Here is a 23,170-nt window from a genome sequence, read left to right on the forward strand (position 1 = left end):
TGTCTGAGACTTCCAATGCATGCTTTTTCAGACCTTTGTATGATGAAGACTGTATAGGATGGCCAATTCTACACTCCTCTCATGTTCCCATCACTTTCCTAGAGGTATGTATCTTGCCCATCATCTGGAAGGCTCTGAAATTAACTTGTGGGAAACAGTTTGTTTTTCTTCAGCCCCACTGTGATTTGTTCCACGGGTATTACTGTTGCAGTAACAACAAATTTATCACTTCTGTAAAACAGTTTTCAGTATTATCCAACAGGCATGCGGAAAATAAGTAATTTTCAGCATCCTAGCATCTTCATTCATCACCTAAACCACGGCAAAACAATCTAAGGGGCATGAATTATTGGAGCTAAAAGCTCTCCAGTGAAATACCAATGTTACTGGCTTTTTGTTGTGTATAGTGCCAGACTCATATCATCTTAGCTTCAGGTGTAGACTAGCAGTAACAGCAATTGTCACTTGATGGAGCCAGATTACTCTGCAACTGGAATGTGCCTTACAAATGGCTTGCAAAAATGGTCTCAAAGTCAGGATTTATAAATAATCAATCGGAGAAAGAAAGTCAGGAATCCGTGGTCTAAAATATTTTGAGAAATAAAAATATTTTACAATTTTGCTTATAATTATGCTGGCATTAGAAAAGTTAGGTTTTTGTAAGCTGAGGGAATGGCTATTACCTTTTGGCGGAACAGAATAGAAATGCAGTACAGATGCATTTGGTAATTTATGTGCAAACATGTGAGAAGCAACCAAAAGCTGTCAATTTCTGGTTTTCTACAGTTTAAAGCAGTTCAGATGGTTGATGTTAAACTGTGTAAGCTTTTTACAGATTATATGTTTTTAAAAAACCTCTACCATTTGTTTCTGTCTCTCTCTTAAATTCTCTTAATGAGAGAGAAAGAACCTAATTTATTTACACAGAGCATCCTAAGAGGAAAAAATGAGACGGTGCCAAACTATAAACACCTTCTCTATACTCTGCTGAGATTAGAAATGCTTTCCTCACAGTATGTTCTTTCCTTTCCTGTCTGTGTGTATATACTTTAATTAAAGGGGTGTTAATAGTAAAAGCTCTTCTGGCTTCTGATTCTGTGTTACATTTACTGTAACTGCTGTAACAGAGCTCTGGCAACTCGCATCCCTTGATGTTCAATGAACAGGAGTTATTACTGAGAGTATATATGATCTCTGGCATTTCTGTATTTTCTCATTACAGGCTTTTTCTTTGCACTGGATTGCTCCAAACCAGAGAGGTAATGCTAGAAGGCAGGTCTGCATCTGAGGACATGTACTGACTGGCACATAGACAAAGTCTTACCACTTCTTTCCTTATACATTTTTAGACCCACCAGATCTCACACGTTAGGAAAAGACTGCTAGACGACTCCAGACTAATATTTTTCTTCATAGTATGACTAATTATTTTCTTCATATATTGAAAGTGAGGAGAAGAGAGCTCTTTTTTGGTCAGTGACCCCACAAGCCAGAAAAGGTTGTTTGGCTTTTTCTGATGCCAGCAACAAAATGCCCAGCAACATAACGGCATCCCAGCCCCACTCTTTGGATAAGCTCACAGCTCTCATGCCCAGCTGGAAGTGCATCTCCTTCCATGGCACTTCCGTGATCTGATGGCAGTTGAGATTTTCCTGTTCTCCGTTACTGGCAAGCCTGGCACTCAGGCTAGTTTTAACAGGTCCTGTCCTATTATACAAAGAGGTGAGAAAAAAACAGGAAATTCTTGTGTTACAGTGTTGCAGTTTTTAAGCACAAAAGCATATTAAGGACATTATTAAATTCTACCTAAGATTTCCTAGATAGTTAATTTACTCAATTATTTCTACATAAATCCCACTCTTTCTAGGTGAATGAAAACATCATCATAAAAGCAAACTGTACATGATGAACAATTTAGTGTATTACTACAGGCAGCAACAGGACTTCAATGCAGAATTAAAAGCTACTGCATTATGCCTGTCGAGGAAAGTAAATAGAAGAAGTGAAAGTTATACCTGCATGTAAGGCACACATCACATTTTATGGAAAAGCAGAATTAAGTTAATGATAAAAATCAACAAAGATCAAACAGAATAAATGGAACTAAGGGACATAAAGAAGTGACTTTCCCATGACCATAAGGGCAGCAGGAGCTCTGCCAATTCTGTATGATGGAGTAGGAGCAGGATGAAAATGGAGCATTGGTGCTGCATATACACGTGAGCTGGAAAAAGCCTCTATGGTGGCAAAGACCAGGTGGGAATTAGTATTCTCAGCTTGAAAATTTGTGGTTTGTTGCCTCTGATGTGCAGCTTGGGCTGAGGACAGGGCCTGGGGGTGGGAAGAGCAGCCCCACAGTCAGCTCTGGAGACCAGGGAGGCCCACGGGAGCTGCAGTTAAGGCTGAAATGTCTCTTTCTTTTCCCAGGCCAGTTTGGGATCCCACATTTTTGGGGAAGGTGGTTGTGTCTTGGTGTCCTTTTCAGATTTAAGTTTGGTAAAAGAAGAAGTGACAAGATATGTTCCTGTATGATCCCATGCAGTGGCCTCGGCAGGATGTGGTGTAGGAACTCCAGACCTGGTGGTACAGGAGCTCCAGACCACCTCAGTCTCATGGGGCCTGTTTGGTACCTGAAGAAAGTAAATGGACATTTTCGGGCCTTTATGGCACAGCTTTGCAATCCCTTTTCAAGTTTTAGAGGTTTCATGAAGCCTAGTATTTAATGGAGCTCCTCAGTCTGTGAAGTTTTAAATCTTTACATATGCCAGGCTTTTTGCATAGTCACGGGCTTTCAGGTTTCCCCTAATGAAGGACAAATCATGCTTCTTGGCTGGACTGCCTTACTCTTCATTTAGAAAAACTAAAATAAAATAAATAAAGCATAATTTATTTTCTGAACATTTATTATTTTTATAACCCTCAAGTCAATATTTAGCATTTTCCAATGGGTGAATCCTCTTTAAACTGAGCATTCAGGATTCCTGTGGTGTAAGTTTCCTGTTTTTCACTTTAAGGGGTTTTCAGCTCTCCAGCGCTTTTTGCTACTGGTTTGGGCAAAGCTCCTCTATGTAAATGACAGCGTTCCTTGCAAAATTTGTGAAATCAAATGACTGTGGGCAGGAGGCAGAAGGGTAAGTCTGAGTAGATAATTTCTAAACCTTGTTCATCACATAGTCTGGCAAGCTCCTTTTCCTAGGGTTTTCTGTAGTGTAGATTAGCTAGATTTTTCCTCTTTCTCTGACTTTTGTAGCTTTGGCAAAGTACTTTGGTGAGGAAGGTAGCTGAAGGAAAAGCTTTAAATTCCCCTTCCTCCTACGGTTCTCCATCAGAAATGTCAGAGAGGCTTTCTGGCAGCAAGTGGGGTGGGTGCTGTGTCCCCGTCCTCCTGCACCGGCTGGGCTCATCAGCCTCGAGCTCTTTTTGCAGTCTCTGGCATTGCACAAAGAGGACAGATGGGAAGGGATGAGAGAGGGAGTCTGGCCAGGGGATGATCATCAGTGAACTTTATAAGATCCTATGGCTGTTTTTCCAAATACAGCTTTTGGGTTGTTCCAGCTGAAAGTGTGTTTTCCAGTGTTCATGCCCACGCTCCCATCCCAGGACAAACTGCAATGTTTTATCTGAAGAAGAATCAGAGCCACAGAATGGTTGAGGGTGGAAGGGACCTCTGAAGGTCCAACCCCCTTGCCATGCAGAATGCCTGAGTAGAATTGATAAAGTTACTGGAAAGAATGACCATATTTTTACAAAACATCTATTTTGGTTGGGAAGGCACGTCTTTTTAATTTAGTTTTTCCACATCTTTCTACAAATCATCTAATTTGGTTGGAAGGGCAGCTTTCTACATAACCCAGTTTGAAACGCTGTGTCCCACACAGCCCAGTTGCAGTCACAAATGAAAATCCAAAGGGAAACAATGACCTGAGCTTCTTAGTGCCTACACTGCTCAAGCCCACTTTCCAACCGTGTATCTCATTGCATTGGATGTGATTTCTGAGCAGCAAAACTTCCTGTCTCCCTCATCCATGCCCACCTCAGCTGTGTGTTGCAGGAAATCTTGAATGGTCAAAAAAAATTAGGCAGGATCAGACTAAAATCACTGTGGACCTTGTGGAAGCTCTGACAGGAACGCAGGAGCACCAGGACCCAAGAACAGGCTGCACTTCTCAATAGAGAAATGATGGGTAATAAATGATCCTCTGTATCTATTTATCTGTATGTCACAAAAGCTACCACTTAAACTACCGAGGTGCAAAACCAATAACCACAGCACAATGCATTTTCCTTTCCACGTGGGAAGAGTCCTGGCGTTTCAAACATCTGAGCTGCAGACCCTCTGTCCTGCTTTACATCCAGCATGGTCTGACCATACCTGCTGTCATGGGTTGTTCTCACAGCACCAGCACTCAGTGGCATCCACACTTTTGCTTCTTTTGGGCTCTGGCCCAGAGGCCAGAGCAGAGCAGCAAGGTGAAACACAAGCCTGTACGTGCTGCCTGCACGGCGCAGACCTGGACTCACACAGGCACACACACCCCATTCAGCTGGCCCAGCTTTGCAAATCCCTCCTGCCGTGGGTGAGCCCAACTCCTGGGCATAGGCTGTGCGGGGCCAGGCTATTGAACCTTTGCCTGTCCTTGCACAACCAGCAAAAAAGGCCAGACTTTGTGCATTGACTAATATGTCAATACTTTTAAGACCACTTCAGGAAAAAGAGATGATGTTTCACTCAGAAAGATGAAATAAGTTGGGGGGATGGCTGACTCTTACAGGCAAGTAAGATATTTTTCCACAGCCACCTGATTTCTGAACAGCTTTTAGGACAGAGACAACCCCATCAGCAGCAGGTAGGTCATCTCTTGTCATGTCTAGGTCATGTCTTCAAACCGCAAGAACCTTCAGCCATCACTTACCTCTGTGTTTACTTGTTGAAGGCTGTAGTTTTCATCAGATAGTTATCATAATTGCACTTAAAAAAATAAAAATGCAGATTCTCCAATGCAGAAGCAAAAAGATATTGTATGAGGCATTTTGCACATATACATACACAGAGGAGGGAAATGGACATATTTTTTTTCAACTTCTCCTTTCGAGAAGGGGAATTATGAAAACAGTTTCAAGTCTTGGTTCTTGTTATTAGTCATCAGTTACTTTGCATTATACAAAAATTACTCCTGGCACCCTACCTCCAGTGGGCCTGAAATGACAGGGGAAAAAATGGGAAAATTCAGTAGAAACCACTCAGTACCCATTTCAGGGACATGAAGGAAGCTCAGAGGGAAAGCGACAAGCAGATTGCTCAATACAATAACATGACATCAACTTCTAAAATTAGGCCCACACAAATTAAAGTGCAGAATATGCTCTTGCATTCAGTGCTAGACTACTTCAAAACTGGTCCAAGAATAATGCAGTCCTGAGCCATCCCACAGCCTGCGACAGCAGAGAAGAGCAAGGTTTTCCTAACTGGTTGTTAACTTTCGCAATAGGAAAAATTTCACCATGCTCTCTCTCACCAAGAATATATGATTTTTTTTTTTTTTTTCTCAGTGTAGTACTTTTAGAGTGAAGACATCCTGTAGAAAGCTCTAGCATACACCCAGAAGAACCTATGCTCTTACATATCTTGGCACCTGACTTTGATCCATGGGAAGGAGTTACTGCTGCTTGCTAAAAAAGAAAATGCCCAGGAGCCAGGGTGTGCATATGTAAAAGATGTCAGGGTGATGGCCAAGTGGTTGGTGCAGACAAGCGTTCCCTGTAACTGAGCAACCTCTGTGCTTAAAATGTACACCAAGCAGGAGAAGGCTTCATCTGCAGTAGGCACACCACAACATCCAGCAGAGGAGAGGGGCTCCCCAGTGGAAGTCAAACATCTTCTGAGTCTCTTCTGAAGTCCAGAGAAAGAAAAAATAATAATAATTAAAAAAAATCATTACTTAATTGATAAAAATGAAAATATTACTGGGGAGGGGTAAAAGTGCAGCCTTGCAGCTTGTGAAAGTGACTCTGAAACTTGGCTGATTTGTCCAGCTGCTTGCCCTGTCCTAAAAACCAGTCCTGTCTTGGTGTTTCTTGAGATCCTCATGACTGCCTTCTTTCCCACCATTAAGGAAAAAAAAAAAAAAAAAAAAAAAAAAAAAGAGAGAGAGAGAGATTGTTAGCTTTGTTTTGGAGTTGAAACACTGACTGTCATCAGCCCCAGTTCAGGAAAAAACATGTGTGGGAAAAATGGAGTGTGTAGGTGCATTCAACTGTCTGAAGCCAAGGCTAGAGGCAAATCAGATCAGCAAAGCTAGAAATGTGACAAGGTATAATTAATGTTGGATGATGACTTAATTTCCTTTTTTAAACTTTAAATACAAATGTGATTGAGAGGAATCCCACACCAGTAGCCCCAGTGGTCTCTGTGTGCCCTTTCTGCTCCAAGCCCAGCTCAGCAGCCAAACTCCTGTGCCCTGCTGAAGGGCACCTCTAAAGGCCCCTGGATTGCCAGCTGTTGCCCAGGGCATGGGGTGTCTTCTTGTGGTGACTTCACATGGACATTCCCAGCCCAGGATTTGCTTGCTTTCATTGCAGGTCAGCCCAGGACCCAGAGAGGTCTTTGGCACCTGAAAAGAGCAGCCAGCCCCAGAACTTATATTCAGAAGTCAATAGAAGAATCCTCAACTAACCTGCAGCATAGGCTTTTGCGGTGATGGATCAGTCCCATTTGAGTTTTAAGCCCTGTGCTCAATGCAAAGCTGTTGTGCACAGAGTCTGCAGGCAGCTCAGAGACCTCAGCCTCTGCCAGAACGGTTTCTTCCTTTAGACTCCGACATTCCCTCTGGGGGTCTTGGAAACAATACTGCCACCTTGCAAACTCTGGTGACACGGTACTTCTGAGGAGCACAGACAAGTGGATGCAGGCTTTTTTATAACAACCTGACACCCATTTTAGTACTGCAGACTGCTGACAAAAAAAATGCTTTGCACCTCAATTTTAGGCACAGGATTCCAAGGCAGCAGATGTGTCTCTGTCGTCACCACCCATTTCCTGCAGGCAGATGTTTATGGTTGTCGCTGCCTCAGATATCTAGCAAGAGGGTGTACATATATTTTCTGTCGTCCTTAGATACCCCCTTGGAGCTGGTGGCCATCCCCGTTCCCTCTTTCTGTGCCTCCAGCAGGGACAGCTGGGCCACCTCTGTTGAGCTCCTCCTTCCGTAGCCTGGGATTTCAGCCCTCATGCCTGGTTGGGAGTGAGGAGCCAGCACAGCTTCTTGGCAAGGAGCAGCACAACACTCATTAGCTGCCCGCTGTGTCCCTCTGCTCTCTGTTTGGCCAAGCAGCTTGTGGTTGGCATTTCCTTCCCGCAGCAGGGCATGCCCTGGCTTTTCTTAGACCCACAGCAAAGCCACGAACAAGCCAGAGCCTTGGTTAGCCTGAGTCAGCACTGCACTGCTGGGGCCGTGCTAGTTCAGAGCCACCCTCCATCTGCCAGGAGAAGGTAAAAGCTTCTGGGCATTGTGGCAGCTTCACTGGCATCCAGCAATCCCCTCCAAGGGGCTCAGCCTCTGCTGTGTGCCTCACATCCCCAGTTCCTCAAGGAATATGTGGAGCAAATGGCCCCTTCCTTAGGCATCAGCACAGCACAGCCAAACCGTGCTCGAGGCAGGCCCAGCCTGGCCACTTACATGCTGCTGGTCCTCCCCTGCTACAGGCAGTGCCTGTGCTGACTCTGGGAGTAACCAAAGCTTTCACCAGGCCCCAGCTGCTGAGCCAGGTACCAGCTGTGCCCTGGGGTCAGGCTGTGTCTGTGTGGGCACCAGCAGGAGAGTGATGGTGCTTTTGGAGCCTTGGAGATCTCAGCAGTGTGTTAGCGATGCATAGCCTCCTGGCCAGAAGGTGTTTGGTGAGGGAGATGTGGTGAACATGGAGGAAATGCCCAGACGTGTGGAAAAAAACAACACACCAGGCTTCAGCTGGGGCTACCAAAGTCATTCTGAGTGTGGTGAAGGATTTAACACTTTGCAGTGAAGTGATGGCACCAGCCTCCCCATGCCTCTGGATCTGACCATGGCGAGATTGCTCACAAACACCTTCTGGAGACCACGGGCGTCTTCCCACTTGCCTCAAATGCCACTACAGAGCAGTGATTGGCACTTCCACTGCCAACTTTTACATTTAGGAGACAGCTTGGGCACAATGGAGACAAGAAAATGACACTTGGCAGTCACAGCAGGAGCCTGCAGCACACCATCAGCCACTGCGGTGCCTGAAACCAGGCTCCTGGAGCTCAGCCAGGGCAGTTCATTCCCTCGTGGTTAGCAGAGGTCCCTCTTGCTGTGTGTGACTGGGACAGGGCTGTTTAACCCCGATATGTACAACTCAAATGCCAGCTGAAGTCATGTTGCTTCTCTTCTTGCCCACCAGGGAGTGACAGATGAGACAAATCCCCCTCTGCTCTGCAGGCTGCCTTTTCTGTCATGGTCTTTCTTGTCTGAAGGGGGTGTTGAGGTTCAGGTCCTGCACAGTCCTGCTCAGGTTGAGGTTAGCACCCAGGAGACTTGGTCTGAGAGCCAGCCTCATGGCTGCGCACAGGGCAGGGCTCACCCAAGGGGTAGGCCGGCTGGCCCAGGCCAGCACTAGGCCAGCCAGGACCTCCACCTGGAGCCATCTCTCCTGCAAATGGATCTCAAAGGAAAGTGTGGAGAAAGCAGCAGGTTGTGGTTTGTGGTCAGCAGGAACGGGTCAGAGGACTGTTGGCAAGGGGTGAGGAAGGAAGGGGGAGACACTGGCAGAGGGTGTCTGTCAGCCTCCTCAAGGTCTCTGAAGGGGTGGTTATTCCCATTACCAGCCAGGCTAGAAGTAAAGGGAACCCCTGGCAACACAAACATTTTAGGGCTTGGCCAAAACGTGCTGCTTTCCAGCGATGGAACACGTTTCTGCATCACAGCCACAGAAGACTTTCTTCTGCAGTTAGTGCAAGTGGCAGGATCGGTGATCTCTCCTGCATACCACAGGAACAAGGAACAACTTCACCATGATCAAAGCCTCGGTCTCACCTGGTGCCTTCACCTACAGCTCGGACTTCAGAGTGCACAAGATCTGCCCGCTGACACCCAGCGATCTTTCCCCACCTTTTGCTCTAAGGAGTCTACCCGGGAACTTGGCACTCTTCACCCTGCACAAGTGAGGGTCCTGGCCTGGAGGATGCTCACCTGTAATGAAGTGGCACAACCCAGGAGAGGAGGTTGGCCCCTTCAGCCTCTCTCCCTCCCTTCCCAGCAGTTTTGGCTCCACTGCTCACCACAGGTCCCCTGATGCAACACATGCTTGCAGACGATCACTGACAGAGTGCAGAGCCCGTCACCTGTGCTTCTCACAGCTGCTCTCTTGCACCTTACTGATCCGAGGGACAAGCCTAGCTTGCCTTGCGCTTTGTGTTTCCCAAATTCTGCAGAGACAGAGTGATAGCCTACAGCCAGCACATGTGTTTCCATCCTGAGCAAATGGGTTGCTCAGACCACGTGAGTTCCCTGTGCGTGTTGAATTGTTCACCCCTGGGCACGCATTTTGTCTGATCTTTGTGTTCTCCTATTAGTGTCGTTTCCTCTTCCTTTCTTTCATCAGTCTCCATTTTTTTCAGATCTTTATCTTCTTGCCAGGACTTGTCACAGCCTCAGATATTGCTGTATTGGTGTAGTTTATCCAGATCTTGGGCTCCTTTTTTCATTTTATTTTCCTGTTCTTCTGCGCCTTAGAGTGGAGAGTTTGTCTCTCAGATTTCATTTGGAATGTATTTTCAGCCTTAGACAACTCCTTCTGCAACTTTAGACACACATTTAGGTATGCACAATTTCTCATTTCCATGTTAACACTGCATCAGTCAGTGAAGCTTTTTGCCTGCATAGTTATTCCAGCAAAGACAACTTCTGCCCCTTTTTGCTGCTACCTCTGAGCAGGGAGATATCAAAGAACTTGCAGCTACATGGATCATACATACCTTTTTTCCCTTTATACACTGCTTTTCTGTGGATTTTGCAAAACTGATCTTTTCTTCTTGCAAATAGAAATTTCTGCACAGAATGACACTGCTCTAAGCTATGTGTTCTGCCACATCCACTCACACTGCCTCTTGCAAATTCAAATTCCACTGGCATTTGGGAAATGACTCATTTGTGGCTTTTGCTTAAGTCCCTTTCTGTTTTTTAAACTGCATTTTCCAAACAAAACACACTATATGCTGTCTCAATTTCCCTGTAAAAGGCCATCCTGGTTCTATACAGCAGGTGCTGAACTTGTATCACCTTTACAGGTCTGTGATTTTCCAAAGAAGCCCAAGATCAGGGTTATCCACGAGCCCCTTGTCTCCCTGTGGGACCTCTGAGTCAGGCATCCCATGAGTCTTTCAGCATTGCTTGACCTCAGACGTCTCAAAGCTCTCATAGATGATTCAAAGAGGCTCCTTCTTTCGTTTTTTTTTTTGTTTGTTTTTTGAATTCCTGAAATCTGCTCCTTGACACAGGAAATTGATAATCTGTTTTCTGGCACATCTTTCTTTGTGCCTACTGAGGCAGCCTGAATCAGTACCTGCAGGGCTACTGCTTCCCCCAGGAATAGATATGAGAGAGGAGACAAAGATGCTCTGTGATCCAGTATGGAAAGGAGTCTTGACCTGGTAAACAGTAAAGAAGTGGTGCAATAGGATAAATACAGTAGAGGGACTTTTGTACTTATCCTTTACTTATTTCAAAGGCGCTGTCTCTTACTATGAACATTTTTATTTCAAAATCATTAATGTTATTAGGAATACCACAGTGCGAGTATTACAAGTGTAATACACAGGTGTTTAATGTTAGACTTGTATGGCCACACTAGGAAAATCCTTGAGATGTGGCTCAGTTTTTAGGGGAAGAACACCCTCACCCATTGCTGCCATGAGGAAGAACAAGGTGCAGCTGTGCATCGAGCAAGAGGCTCAGGATGCACAGAGCTGCTCACATCAGCCTCCTCCGGCCACGCTCATTCTGGCAGCGCCCAGTGCTCGGGTGTGAGAAGTGACCATTTTCTGTTGCCTCCTCTGCAGTGATGTATGTATACCAAAGCAAATACACACAGCTGATGGGCTTCTGCTCCTCTCCACAGACCTCACACCACTTTTGGTGAAGCATAGCCTTCCCCAGCAGTATGAACAGCGAAGGCTGAGGAGATCACAGCCAGCACACTGAGGTCTGTGGGAGCACAGTTATCTCTTCACCTCAAGCTGTCACACAGCAAACCAGTCCCTTGCGCCAGAGCTGGCCCCACAGCTGCCACAGGGGCCAATTCCAGCACAGCCCAGCCTGGGGCTTTGGCACCACTTCCACGCTCAGCTGCCTGAAGCGAAATGCTTTGAGGGATGTAATTTAAGGGAGAGCAGCATGGATGCGTTGCCTTCCCCCATGCTCTTCGGATGGAGCCTCTGCCTTTGTAGCCAGGTCCCACTCCCATGGGCAACATGGGAAGAAGGCCTTGGGGACACGAAGCCTGGCATAGGGGAAGGACAGGGAGCTTGGCACCATGCTTGGAAGGACACCATGAGCATGAACAGGCAGCCAGTCCACAAAGTCACGGTGAAGCAATTGCGTTTGGGACAGGCCAGGAAACCACCTGGGCCTGGGCCTAGGTCTTGCTCCTCTTGCCAAGGCAGGCAAGAAGGGGAGGAGAAATCAACACTGTAAAGGAGTATGAGGGAAGATAGGACATCTGAACGAGGAAGTCTTCTCTACAGGTAGCGGCTGACTGAGGTACGAAAGGCGTGAGGAGTCAGGGAGCCTACCACTCATGTCACAGAAGCCCTGTCTAGATTGGGAACATGGACAGAAAGGGTGTTCCCTTAGCATCTGTAATTGGTGAGACATAAATCAAGAGTCAGTTTTCCACAGGGAGTTACGTTTGGCTGATGTAAAGAGCAGGGAAGTGAAAGTCACCGGCTGGGTGCCCAAGGGAGGAGATAAGATAGGGGATAGGTGATGAAAGGGATGCAGAAGGAGAGAAACATGAACGGGTTAGTGACAACACCACACTTTGCTCTGTGCCCTACGCCTCCCATGCCAGCAGCTTGGAAGTGTGTGACAACTGACTAACAGCCTGGGACAAAGAGAAAGAGAGACCAGGACCACCGTTCGGTTATAAGCTTTTTCTTTTTTAGAATTCAAGCTTACACAGTTATCTATGCCCACTATATTCATAATTACATTTTAATATCTGCATACAAAAGCTATGTAAAAATTATTTTCTTCCCCCAAATATACAAATTTTCTCTTTAGATAGTTTAAAACATTTGTGATCACAGATTTTTTTTTTAATATATTTTAGGCTGAAAAAATATTACCAATCTAGCATAACTCTTAACACTGTTTGCAAAAAAATACATCATCCAAGGTATTTTGTTTTTTACTGTACTGTGTAATGTTTGCCTTACCCTCAGGGCACGAAACTGATATAAAAAAATAAACCAAATAAGCAAAACCCACAAACCTCGTAGACAAAGTAAGAAATCCTCCCAACTAACTTTATAAAAACAAATAAACAACCCAAACCACCCTTCTCTTCAAAAAAAAAAAAAAAAAAAAAAAAAGATGAATGACTAATTTGATGTATTTATGAGCAAACTAAAACTGAAGAGTGCTAAGGAAGTAGGAAAAGAGAAAAAGAAATTACAGTATGTCAGCTAGTTCATGCCCTGATACTATCTTTACCAACATTAAATGTGTAATTAAATAAAGTGTCTTTTAATGTTTTACATTGTGCTCAGTAATTTACATAAATTTAATCTACACCTGGGTGCTGATGTAGATTTACATTTGATTGTCTTGTGCATAAACAAGGTTAGCTTTTAAAGAAGGTAAACTGTGCAATGGACAGTCACAAACAACTTATTACCTGCACAATATTGCTTTTCGAAGGCGACATCAGTCAATGTGGATACACACAAATAATGCATACTCTTTGCATTTGCTAACATCTATACGACACACTAAAACTTTGTGATAAGGCCAAACCTTTTTTTTTTGTTGTTTTTGATTTTAAAGCAAAAATATACCATAGTAAAAAAATGTGCTCACACTGTTTTGAATCTTTAAGTGGAAAATAAATCTCTATCACACTAGAATAAAGTTTCTCTCTATAAAATTTAAATATGGATCACTTCATTGCTATATCAAAAGGAAACGTCTGGCAATCATTTCCAGATGATCACAATAACAAGACACATTAAGAGGTCCTGTTGCCTCTTCCTTTGTGAAAAGGTAAATGTTGAACACTTTCAATTGCTCTCACAGTGAGAGGAATATATTCCTTGGTTGTGGATTTCGATTCTGTCAATGAAAAAGGTTTAGCCTTAGGAATGCTGGCTACATCTCAAAACTGTAAGACTGATTTTTATAATTTATGATTCATGCAGCAAAAAGTCAATATGACATATACAGGTTAGAGTTCCATAGCATAAAAATACATCACTAGCGATGACATGCTCTGCTTGTGATCAACAGCCCTGTCTTGGCAGATTTCGGACACAAATGGTCTTTCTGGACAATTTTTTTTTTTTCTTTCTGACGCCTGCCTCTGAAGAAGCAAGCACTTTGCTCAAGGATGGTTTTGGGCCTCAGAGGTCTAACTCTAACACCTACATTTTGGCAGAATGTAAACAAAAATCATTATCACGCACTATATGTGTCATTATAAATATCATAACTTAACTGAGATTACACATGAAATGGGCATCTAAATGCACGTGTTACCCAGGGCAAAACCATGAAGGATGGCAATCAGGTTCGAGAGGAAGAATCTTCTACGCAACAACCCCACAGAGACCACAAAGCAAAAATGAGGGTTGTGTGGCACCGTCAGAAACAAGACGCTGGACTGCACTGTAAAGTGCCCGTTTGTTGTTTCCCTCAAAAAGCCAGGTCCTACAAACGCTGCTGACTGTAGCTGCAGTACTGATGTCTGCCGCACAGGTGGTAAATCCAGTGGCTCAATTCTACAGTGGCCTGAGACCACTGCTATATAGAAGCAGGTAAGTCATTGCAGGACTGAGGTCAAATCCACTAGTACGAGTCTGCAAGAGCATCCTCATGGGTTTTATTTTTACTCTCGTGATCATGTAGATCAGGAGTCAGACTAAGGAAGTCACTGAAGACACACAAATAAGACTGGTAGGAGATCAGAGGCCATTAGATGTCAGGACATCAAATCTGTCAGACTAAGAGCTAGGTCTTAGTTTTCAATTGAGGAATATTACTAATCCCCCTGTTAATCAGAGCCAGATTCCAATGTAATCTAAAAAGCTAGAAAAGTATGCTGACATATGTCCTTACTGCTTAAAGCACTGCTGAACTATTCAAAGTTGGTCGCCTAATATTAGGCACTTCGGCCCATCTGCAATCACCTAAGAAAGGAGGTCTGGTTTTCTGAACCCTGATTAAGCACAACCCCAAGCTGCATCTGCATCTTGGGAAGTCAGGCCATTAGCTTGGATGCCTAAATGCAGCTTACATGCCTGAATTCAGACATCCATTTATACAGGCTGTGTTTTAAAACTTTGTAACTTGCTTTGGTCACCTTTGGAGATAAGTTCCTGTATGAGCAATTATTTTTACAGCAGCCTGTGTGCAAAGCATTAATTCTCAGCACTGCCTCAAACTGCAGCTCTGTCCAGGGTGTTGCAAGTTCCTTCATCTCTCGCTGTTTCCCCATGTCAATCCAGTAACTCTCACATTTCTTCTAATATGTGACCTTTTTTTATTTTTTGATTAATGCAGTCCTGACACTCCCAAGTGTTCAAAGGCCAGTAGTGGTGGCCTCAGTAGTTACAAAAGTGACAAGAAGTCACTTTTGGGTAGTGACTTCCAATTTAGGCTACTGATTTTCTTTATAACCCAAAGGATGAGAATTGTTGATCTTAATGAGAGACTGAATCTCTCAAGTAGCAATGTGACTCTAGGAACTGAAGCTCAAGGAAAAAAAGGCTAGTAGTGAGGTCACCATGAATGACCAGGAGAAAATGACATTTTTTCTCTGTGGTCTCATCTGCAGCACAGTCAAAAACTTGTACACCAACTCATGCTCACATTTAGCTGTTAGGTGAGATACTCAGACAGGCTTCAGAAGGAACTCCATGCTCTGGCAGTACAGAACTCCAAAAGACACACTTCTGTTTTTGAGAGCCATTTGGGGTATAGATGCCAGTAATGGATTGGCTGTTTTTGTGCTCTTCCAATATACTATCAGTGCCCTATCAAGCCAACCCCAAATCAGGTATCTAATACTCTTCACTGACTGCAAATGCTGCCCATCTGAGATTGCAGAACCAAATACAAGCAAGGTCATCAAGTTGTCTGGTCTCTTGTTCCAAAAAGCAGGAGAGTTTCCAGCTCCTTGTCCCCAAGACATAGCACTCTACCAGGAATTTGGGTAGAGAATGGTGTTAGCACACATTTTGAGATGGAGCAAACAGCCCATGACAGAGGTTCTTCAACTCCAGCAAGCATTTAAAGACTAATTTCCAATGGCCTGCCTACTTGCTACCTGCAAAAAGCCCTGAGCACGCCATTGTGTTTTATATTCTCACGAAATTACGTGCACAACCTGTAAGGAATAACATCAATGCTCACAACTCACTACAGGTGCATATGATATCAAAGAACAGAGAGAACAAGATTCCACAACCCTGAAAGAAGAGCCAATAGCACTCCAAACACTTTATCAGTGATAAAGGGAAACAGAGGTGAAAATAATTTAACCTCTGGCACATATATTCTGTGTTCCACCTGTAAGATTAAATTTTCCTGAGTAACATGGTCTCATGAGGGGATAAATGTGTAACGTATTGGTTTAGATATGGGCCATGAGCTTTGAAAGCCAACACAACCACCCTAACAATGCCCATTGACTCGTCAGGCAAATATATCAATAAATAGCAGAGACAGAAACTGGTACAAATGAATGCACAACACAAAAGAATGTGGGATATGAGGAAGTGCGAAATAGGTGAACTAAGTCTCTGAGTTCCCAGGAAGAACAGAAGAATGCTTTTGATGTATCATACAAATTCAGAGAATGTTTTAATATCAAGTTTATAAAATCCAGGGACAAAGCCCCTGAAAAGAGATGGATGACAGAAAGGAACCTCTACCTATAATGCCCCATTACAGGCCTCCAAACATTCCAGTATTGTGAATACTGGCTTGCAGATTTTGGCAGCAGGACATCCTGTCTTTGCTCAGTTCAGTTCCTGCTAGTGCAGTTAGTGGAAATAAATTATTTGAAGGAATCAAATGAGAAACTAGCCAAACAAAACACATACGCACACCGAGGAGGGAGAACCTAGCTGATCAACAAACATAAACATACACACACACACACAAGAGAGGGTGAAGGAAGAAGAGAGAGAGAGAAAGAACAAAAATATGGAAAAATGTTTAAGACATCTGCTGAAGATTTGTAATTATATATATATAAAATTATATATATATACGTGCATATAAACTTTATATATATATATAAAACAAAAGGTTACTGCCAAGCAATGCTATTTGTATTACTGGGATAAAGCTGTACAGCTTCGAGTGTCATTAATAACACAACTGGTTTTTGTTCCATCTGATGGTCATCCCATATGTTTCATTCTCCTTGTCATCATTCTGTGATCACTCACATCCCTGAATAATTCCGAGGAAATCCTGCTATCCTGACAAACAGCCTACTCCTTCTGAGCGCTGAATTATCCACACACCTCAGCACAAGCAAATCACCCCACTCTCAGGAAGAAGCATCTCAGAGGACCAAATTTCCCTCCTTACTCAAACAGACCTCCCAGTGAAGTTATCTGGAGTTCGAACATAGTAAGAACTGAAGGATCTTACTTTCTTATACACGTGGAAAAAAATAAATCAGTCCCTTTTACCACTCTGCATTTTCTAGATACTTGATTTATGGGGCACGGTTTTACTGCATCCATTGGAACAATCCTCAGATAATGATGGGATCATAATGGTGATGAAGATCCTAGATCATAATGGTAATTGTCACAATAGAAACAACCATGAAGACTAGACATTTCATTGCATTAAATCGTCACTTGTGCCCTGCAAAGTGAGGTAATACTAGACAGAATTGCCAGGATCAAATTAACAATAGCTGTTTTAACTTGGAGGCCAATTTATTTTCTGCCACTTCAATTAATCTCCCATAACTTCCGAGCAATGATGCATGTGAGCTGGTGACCACGCAAGTGCTGGTGAATGAGACTGGTCTGTTTGTATTTTCACTGTTAAGCTGTCAAAGCATTCACATCAAAGGACCGAAGAACAAATTGCAATAGTCACAAGTACCTGCATTAAAGGGACGTTTTCATCCATGTGTATGCAACTGCCCCCAGCAACCCCAAAAAAACGAACAAAAACAAACAAAAACCCAACCCCGCCTCAAGAATCAGAAGAGAACAAAAGAAGAACAAACAAGGGTGAGAAGAGCTGGGCAATGGAATGAAATGACAGCCAGTAGTGCGACAGGGGTGCGGAGGACTGTTCCAGTCTCTCTAATCCTCAAACACCTCCAGGAACAACGGAGGGAAGAGTTCTGTGGGGCACTCCACCTTCATGTGCAGGAAGCGGCTGGCATGGCAGGCTCCAATCATTCGCAGATCTGTCACTTTCATCAGCAGTTTTGGCCAAAAGTGTGCAACATGGTGTTTTCTGTAATTAATGTAGTGTTCAAATGCCAGGAGGAAACCCTCTTGACACTTTTCTATCCTCTCGACACAAACAAGGCCTGGGCGATCTGCAGATACAAAGAAACAATTATCATTAAAACTCGTTTACTTTAAGGAATTCTTGATCACAAATTAGGCAAAATAGGAAGATTCTCTCATAAGAAAAGAAAAGATGGAGGCCAAGGACATCTGCTCTGACACAACAACTTCTTTGACCCTGGGCATCTCATTTACATGTGCCCCAGTACTATCCTTGATAGAACAAGGAGATAATCCTTCCCTTCTTCATCCCTTGTCTATTTAGCCCATCTTCTTGTAAATAGCTGTTTGGGAAGCGTTTCCTTGCAGAGACTGGAGCAGCATATCCTTGATCTCAGACAAGGCTTCTATATATATCTTACTGTAAAACAACTAATAACCAAAATATTTCCTTGTCAGATATCTGAATTACAGTTCTTTCCCATCTGTTTCACTACAGCCTGAAAGGCTTTGATCAATCTTTGATCCGCAAGTGAGCTGCAAAGGAAACTGTTATGGAGCACCGCAGAACAATAAATGCCAAAAGTTTGGCAGAATGTTTGAATCGGCTCCCATGTGAGTGCTGGAAAAGTTCCTTTCACAGGTCACCAACCTTCAGGAGACAGTTCTAGGCAAGCAGGTCTTCTGAACTGCCTTCTGAACCTCCGTTTGTGTATCACTGTGTAGGGAACTAGAAAGAAATCAAAATGTTTTGATTGGGAATGTCAAGTGCTGTGTTGTGATGAATGTGGAAACCCTTCTGTTTTGAAGACAAAGTTAATTCTCGTTAATCGCTGTCTGTGTACTATTACTCAGTGTCCAGTCTTCAAAGTGGTCTTAAAACAAAGCCTTGCCAAATCTGCCACTGCCCAAGAATGGAATTTCCTCTTTGGGCTGGCACAGTCAGGGGAAGCATATTTGAAAACATATTTGATCTGAGAAGGAAAGAAACTCTTTGGAAATCATACGAAATGGTCTATGCTGCTTGTGTATCACGTCACCAAGAGACCAGCTAAAACAGTCCCAGTGCAGGGAATCAACACAGCTCTCAAATGCCAGTTAGCAAGCGGGGGTGCTGTTAAGTAGGAAAAAACAAAGGTCAAACTAAGCGTGTGAGACTGTTGGAAATGCATATTAACTGTACTTCTCACCTAGTGCATGACAGCACTTAGGGGGACAGAGAACTTACTGTAAGGACAAGTGTTGCTAAATTAGCAGTTTTCTAGTCAAGGCAAACTGGCTCAGAACCAGATCTTTCTGATGATCATTCCTGCTTCCCCGTTAAGTCACTAAACCAAGCTAGATGTGTCACCAAAGCCACTTCTATGCCTGTCTCTCTGAATACCTTTTTTTCCTAGTGCTCACAAAACTGATTTTAAAATGCATCAAGATTTTGAGAAAGAATTTTACCTACGTTACTCCAATCAGCACTACAAGATCTAACATGCCCCATTTCTTTAAAGAGAGACTTGCGATGAAGACTAAAGAGTTTCAGAATGATTGGGGCCCCAATATATTTCTGTTCTCACCTGACGACATGAGCAGAACAGCCTGAAGAAGGGCAACCTCGGTGTCATCCAGGTTAAATGAAGAAAGAGACATGCCCAGGTCAAAAATGGCATCAGACACTACGCCAAGACCCCCATTTTTCAGCTGGCCCCTCGTCACCGCCATCTCCCCATTTAGCGTTAAAGTCTCACTCTCGGGGTCATAGCGAACTGCTGCTCGGAGGGACATTATCTCCATACAGCAGCCTTTCAGAAGGATGATCTGGTCTTCACATGGCAGCTGCAGAAATCATAAATGGTAAAGAAAAATACGTGTTTTTCAAACCAAACTGATTTACAACTACAGCAAATTCTTGACCATGAATCCACATTTAACATCCCAGGGCACTACCGTGCACACAGCAGTCTCCCTACAAATGTGCTGCTGACCAGCTAGTTCGAGAACACCTCGTAAAACTCCAAGACTCTCATTCCTGCTTTCAGAAACTCCTGGCAGGTTAACACCCTCACGTACTCTTAGGAAATCTAGTGATAACACAGTGATAGGGAAGCGGACCTTGGCAAGATACTCACAGCAAACCAGATCGGTGCAGATACTCAGGTAAAGTGACACAACTTTCAGAAGTGCTCCTTTCCATGAGACCTCTTAGTTTGTAAGAACATTATAAAATTAAGTCCAAAAAACCTTAAGAAGGTTTATTCTGAGAGGTTCCTCTCTGCCACTCCTGAGCTCCCCCAGCTGATAACTTGGCCTAACAGAATAACCTATAATTGGGGCTGGTAAAGGCCCAGTCAAACTCACTGCCAGCCATGCTGATTTCTCACCTGACCAGAGTGGAAGATGTTTGGGAGGGTCCAGAAGACTGGGCTGCTTTGTAAATAAACAGAATGAAATATATATATTTTTAAATCTAAAAGAGGTATCTCAGTCAGTGGGGCACATGCTGTGAATTCTCTGTCCATTTCAAACAACACAAGTTATCAAGCTATATTTATCCTAGTAAGGCTGACCTCCCTAGACTCCCCATATTATTGCTGGACAGCCAAAAAAATCTATGGCATGGGTCCAGCTTTTATGTTGGTGCATAAGCTGTGATCTTCAGGGCGTGTGGCAAGACTTGTCTCTTCCATATCTTAAAAAATGGTAAGGTGTCCAAACTGGCAGAGGTAGGTTCTGTTTTTATAAAGTATTACCAGGTTGTTGACACATTAGGAGAATGCGTTCTGTGAAGCATGTCTTCATGTTTACATAGGTAGTCCAATAATAGCAAAAATAGTAAAAAAACAAAACAAAATAAAACAAAAACAAGGCTATTTTGAGATTGCCACTAAATGAACAGCAAAGAGTCACACGTGAAAAAGTGACTTGTATCTACTTGGATTGAAAGAAGGCAAACATTCTTTTGTTTCTGATTCATATCAAGTTATATTTACCTGAATTTCAATTCAAGATGAAAAAAAAAAAAAAAACACTCAACAAAACAAACCACAAAACACTGTAAGTTTATGCGGCAACTGTGCACTCACAAAGCAATTGCATTTATTTGGTGTAAAACCATGGAGAGTGGATGCCAGACAGTTATCTAACACAAGAGGAAAGCAGCTGCTTGTTAGAGAAGAGTTTAAAGCACAAAGCCAGCCACAGTCAGAAAAGTCGTTGAATCATGCAGCTATTTTTCCAGCAATGGCAACTTCAGGTGTAAAGTGCTTGATATATAAGAAAAATGACTCATCCTGTTCAGGGCAATCACTTTGTCTGAGGATCACACTCAGCTCAGCGGTAGTGTGTGGAAGGCTGCACAGACACAGGGGCAGTCTTGTTACCCAACGACACCACCGCTGCTTGGCTGCTGAGACCAAAGTAGGGAAAAGAAAAGAGTAAGAAATGAAAAAAAAAAAAAAAAAAAAAAAAGAAAAAAGTGAGCAACCATGAGAGATATAAGAAAAGGTAACTGCAGAGAAAAACAGACATGAGAGAAAGGAAGGGAGATGAATCAAAGAGAAATGAAGAAAAAAAACCTAAGGAGGAGAACGAAGAATGGGGGAAGAAAACCAGACAGACACTAGTAGGGAAGATATTACTTGACACTTCAGCTGTTTTAGTAGTGAGCCATTAAACCAAAGAGAACTTCTCTTCCTACATGAACCTTCTTAAAAATTATTTGTTGTAGAGGTGATCTGACTTTGCCCATCCATCATTTCTTTCCTAATTCTGAAGGCTACACTAGACACCTGTTTGGCTGACACTCTGCCTCAGGTGTTATTACCAATAGCAGCATTTACCAAAGACAGGAGGCCTGAACTTCAGTTGTGCTCCCAACTATGCTAGTTTTAATACTACCCATCACTGAGCACTGCAACCAGAGCACCTCCAGGAGTGGGGTAAACAAAAGTGACCAATGTCTGACACACGTTGTCCTTTCCTTTTCTCACTGTAGGGAGGAAATGCAAAAGGCAGGATCCTGAGGTGTTCACTCCAGCAGGACACCCTGGCAGCCATCACTCACACGTAATGCAGTGTGTGGAGCTGAGCTGAGCTACCTAGAAGGGTTGTGTACGCAGACTTAATCAACGTGGAATCACTGATGCCCATGACACCTGAACTCACATCAAACTGATTAAGTTCTGCTTAGTCAGTCTCCTTCATAGAGATATACAGCACTCTCAGCCCATGCCCGTGTGGAAATTAAGAATAGAGATAATGCTTGAATGCTGTGTATGTCCTATGAGAGAAAGGAGATTTTTTTTTTCTCATAAACCAGTCCATAGCCCATACTGCATTCCTCCTAAGAAAAAGATACGGATTAAAAAACATGAATGTATGAAATAAAGTCAACAAGACAGTGCCCCTTCAAAAAGGAGCAAACATTTGTCATTTTCTTTATGCTATAGCAGCAACTATTTGACAGCTCAGGACAGCTGTCCTATCCCCTTGTGTTCACCATGAGTTGCCCCTCACTTCGCTGTCAAACCTCGCTGTATATGGGTGTATGGGTGTCAGGTTTACAGAGCGGCTCAGCTGTAAGCAAAGCCTGTCCTAGCCGAACTGTGTAACCTACAGAGTTCATGCCCAGCTACTCCTTGACTCCTTCAGCCATGCTTCCTGCTCAGCTCTGACACAAGTGGGCCCACGGTAGCCAGGAGGGGTAGGAGATGTCAGATGGGCACTGCAGTCTGTGTGTGACTGCCAAAGCTTCCTAAATTAAAAAGACTACCTTGTTACGTCAGTGCGACTTCTAACCAACAAACACTAAATCAGAGGAGACAGTTCCCCTCAGACACTGAATGCTGCAGGGGCCTGCTGATCTACGGATATGTTCCTCGTTTTTTCAAATCTTAATGCTGGGCCACTATTTCATGCTCTGTTGGCTGATGGAGCTAATGCTAAGATTAGCCAGGGAGAGCTATTTACACTATGCCAACCATTGATATTTAGCTCTTCTTACTCTGTAGGTGCCAGAGGAGGTAAAGACCATTAGCTGACATAAATAGCTCTCCTTGACTGACCTTAAAAGAAAAGCTGCCATCCACGGAAGAGTAAAATGCTATGGCTGCCTTAACTGATGTTTCTTTCCTGACTGTTCACTTATTAGAGGGAAAAGCTGTTCCCATGTTAGGGAGCCCAATGAACTCCTTCAGCATGGTCACTCTCCAGCAGAGTCGAGGGTTTTTCTGCAGTGTGGGAGAGCAGGCAGGCATCCTTCCGTGGCTGGACTGGGAATATTTCCATGTTAAAACTTTCACGGTTGTGGATCCTAAGGGATTAGCAACACTTAAAATTATTACACCTATTACAACTGAAATATTCTTTTAGTTACACTCAGGCTGCAGTTACGATAACATTTTTTAATCTAGGAAAAAATATCATCAGCCATTACATCTGGTCCTTCATTAAAAATGATAC

The 23,170-nt window shown here is 43.5% G+C and overlaps 1 protein-coding gene across 22 annotated transcripts in view; it reads right to left on the reverse strand.

Annotated features, from left to right (window-relative positions):
* Positions 1-12,148: 12,148 nt before the first annotated feature.
* Positions 12,149-23,170, reverse strand: part of THRB (thyroid hormone receptor beta) — a 167,771-nt gene continuing 156,749 nt past the window's right edge. For all 22 annotated transcript variants that reach the window (XM_068674377.1, XM_068674385.1, XM_068674376.1 and 19 more), the window contains 2 exons: positions 19,288-19,546; positions 12,149-17,808 (listed from right to left, as the gene is read on the reverse strand). In XM_068674377.1, coding sequence (XP_068530478.1) covers positions 17,567-17,808; positions 19,288-19,546 — 501 coding nt within the window. In that variant the 3' untranslated portion in view covers positions 12,149-17,566. The remainder of the gene's footprint in view (positions 17,809-19,287; positions 19,547-23,170) is intronic.

Source organism: Anas acuta, chromosome 2 (assembly GCF_963932015.1).
Source record: "Anas acuta chromosome 2, bAnaAcu1.1, whole genome shotgun sequence".
Lineage (NCBI taxonomy): Eukaryota > Metazoa > Chordata > Aves > Anseriformes > Anatidae > Anas > Anas acuta.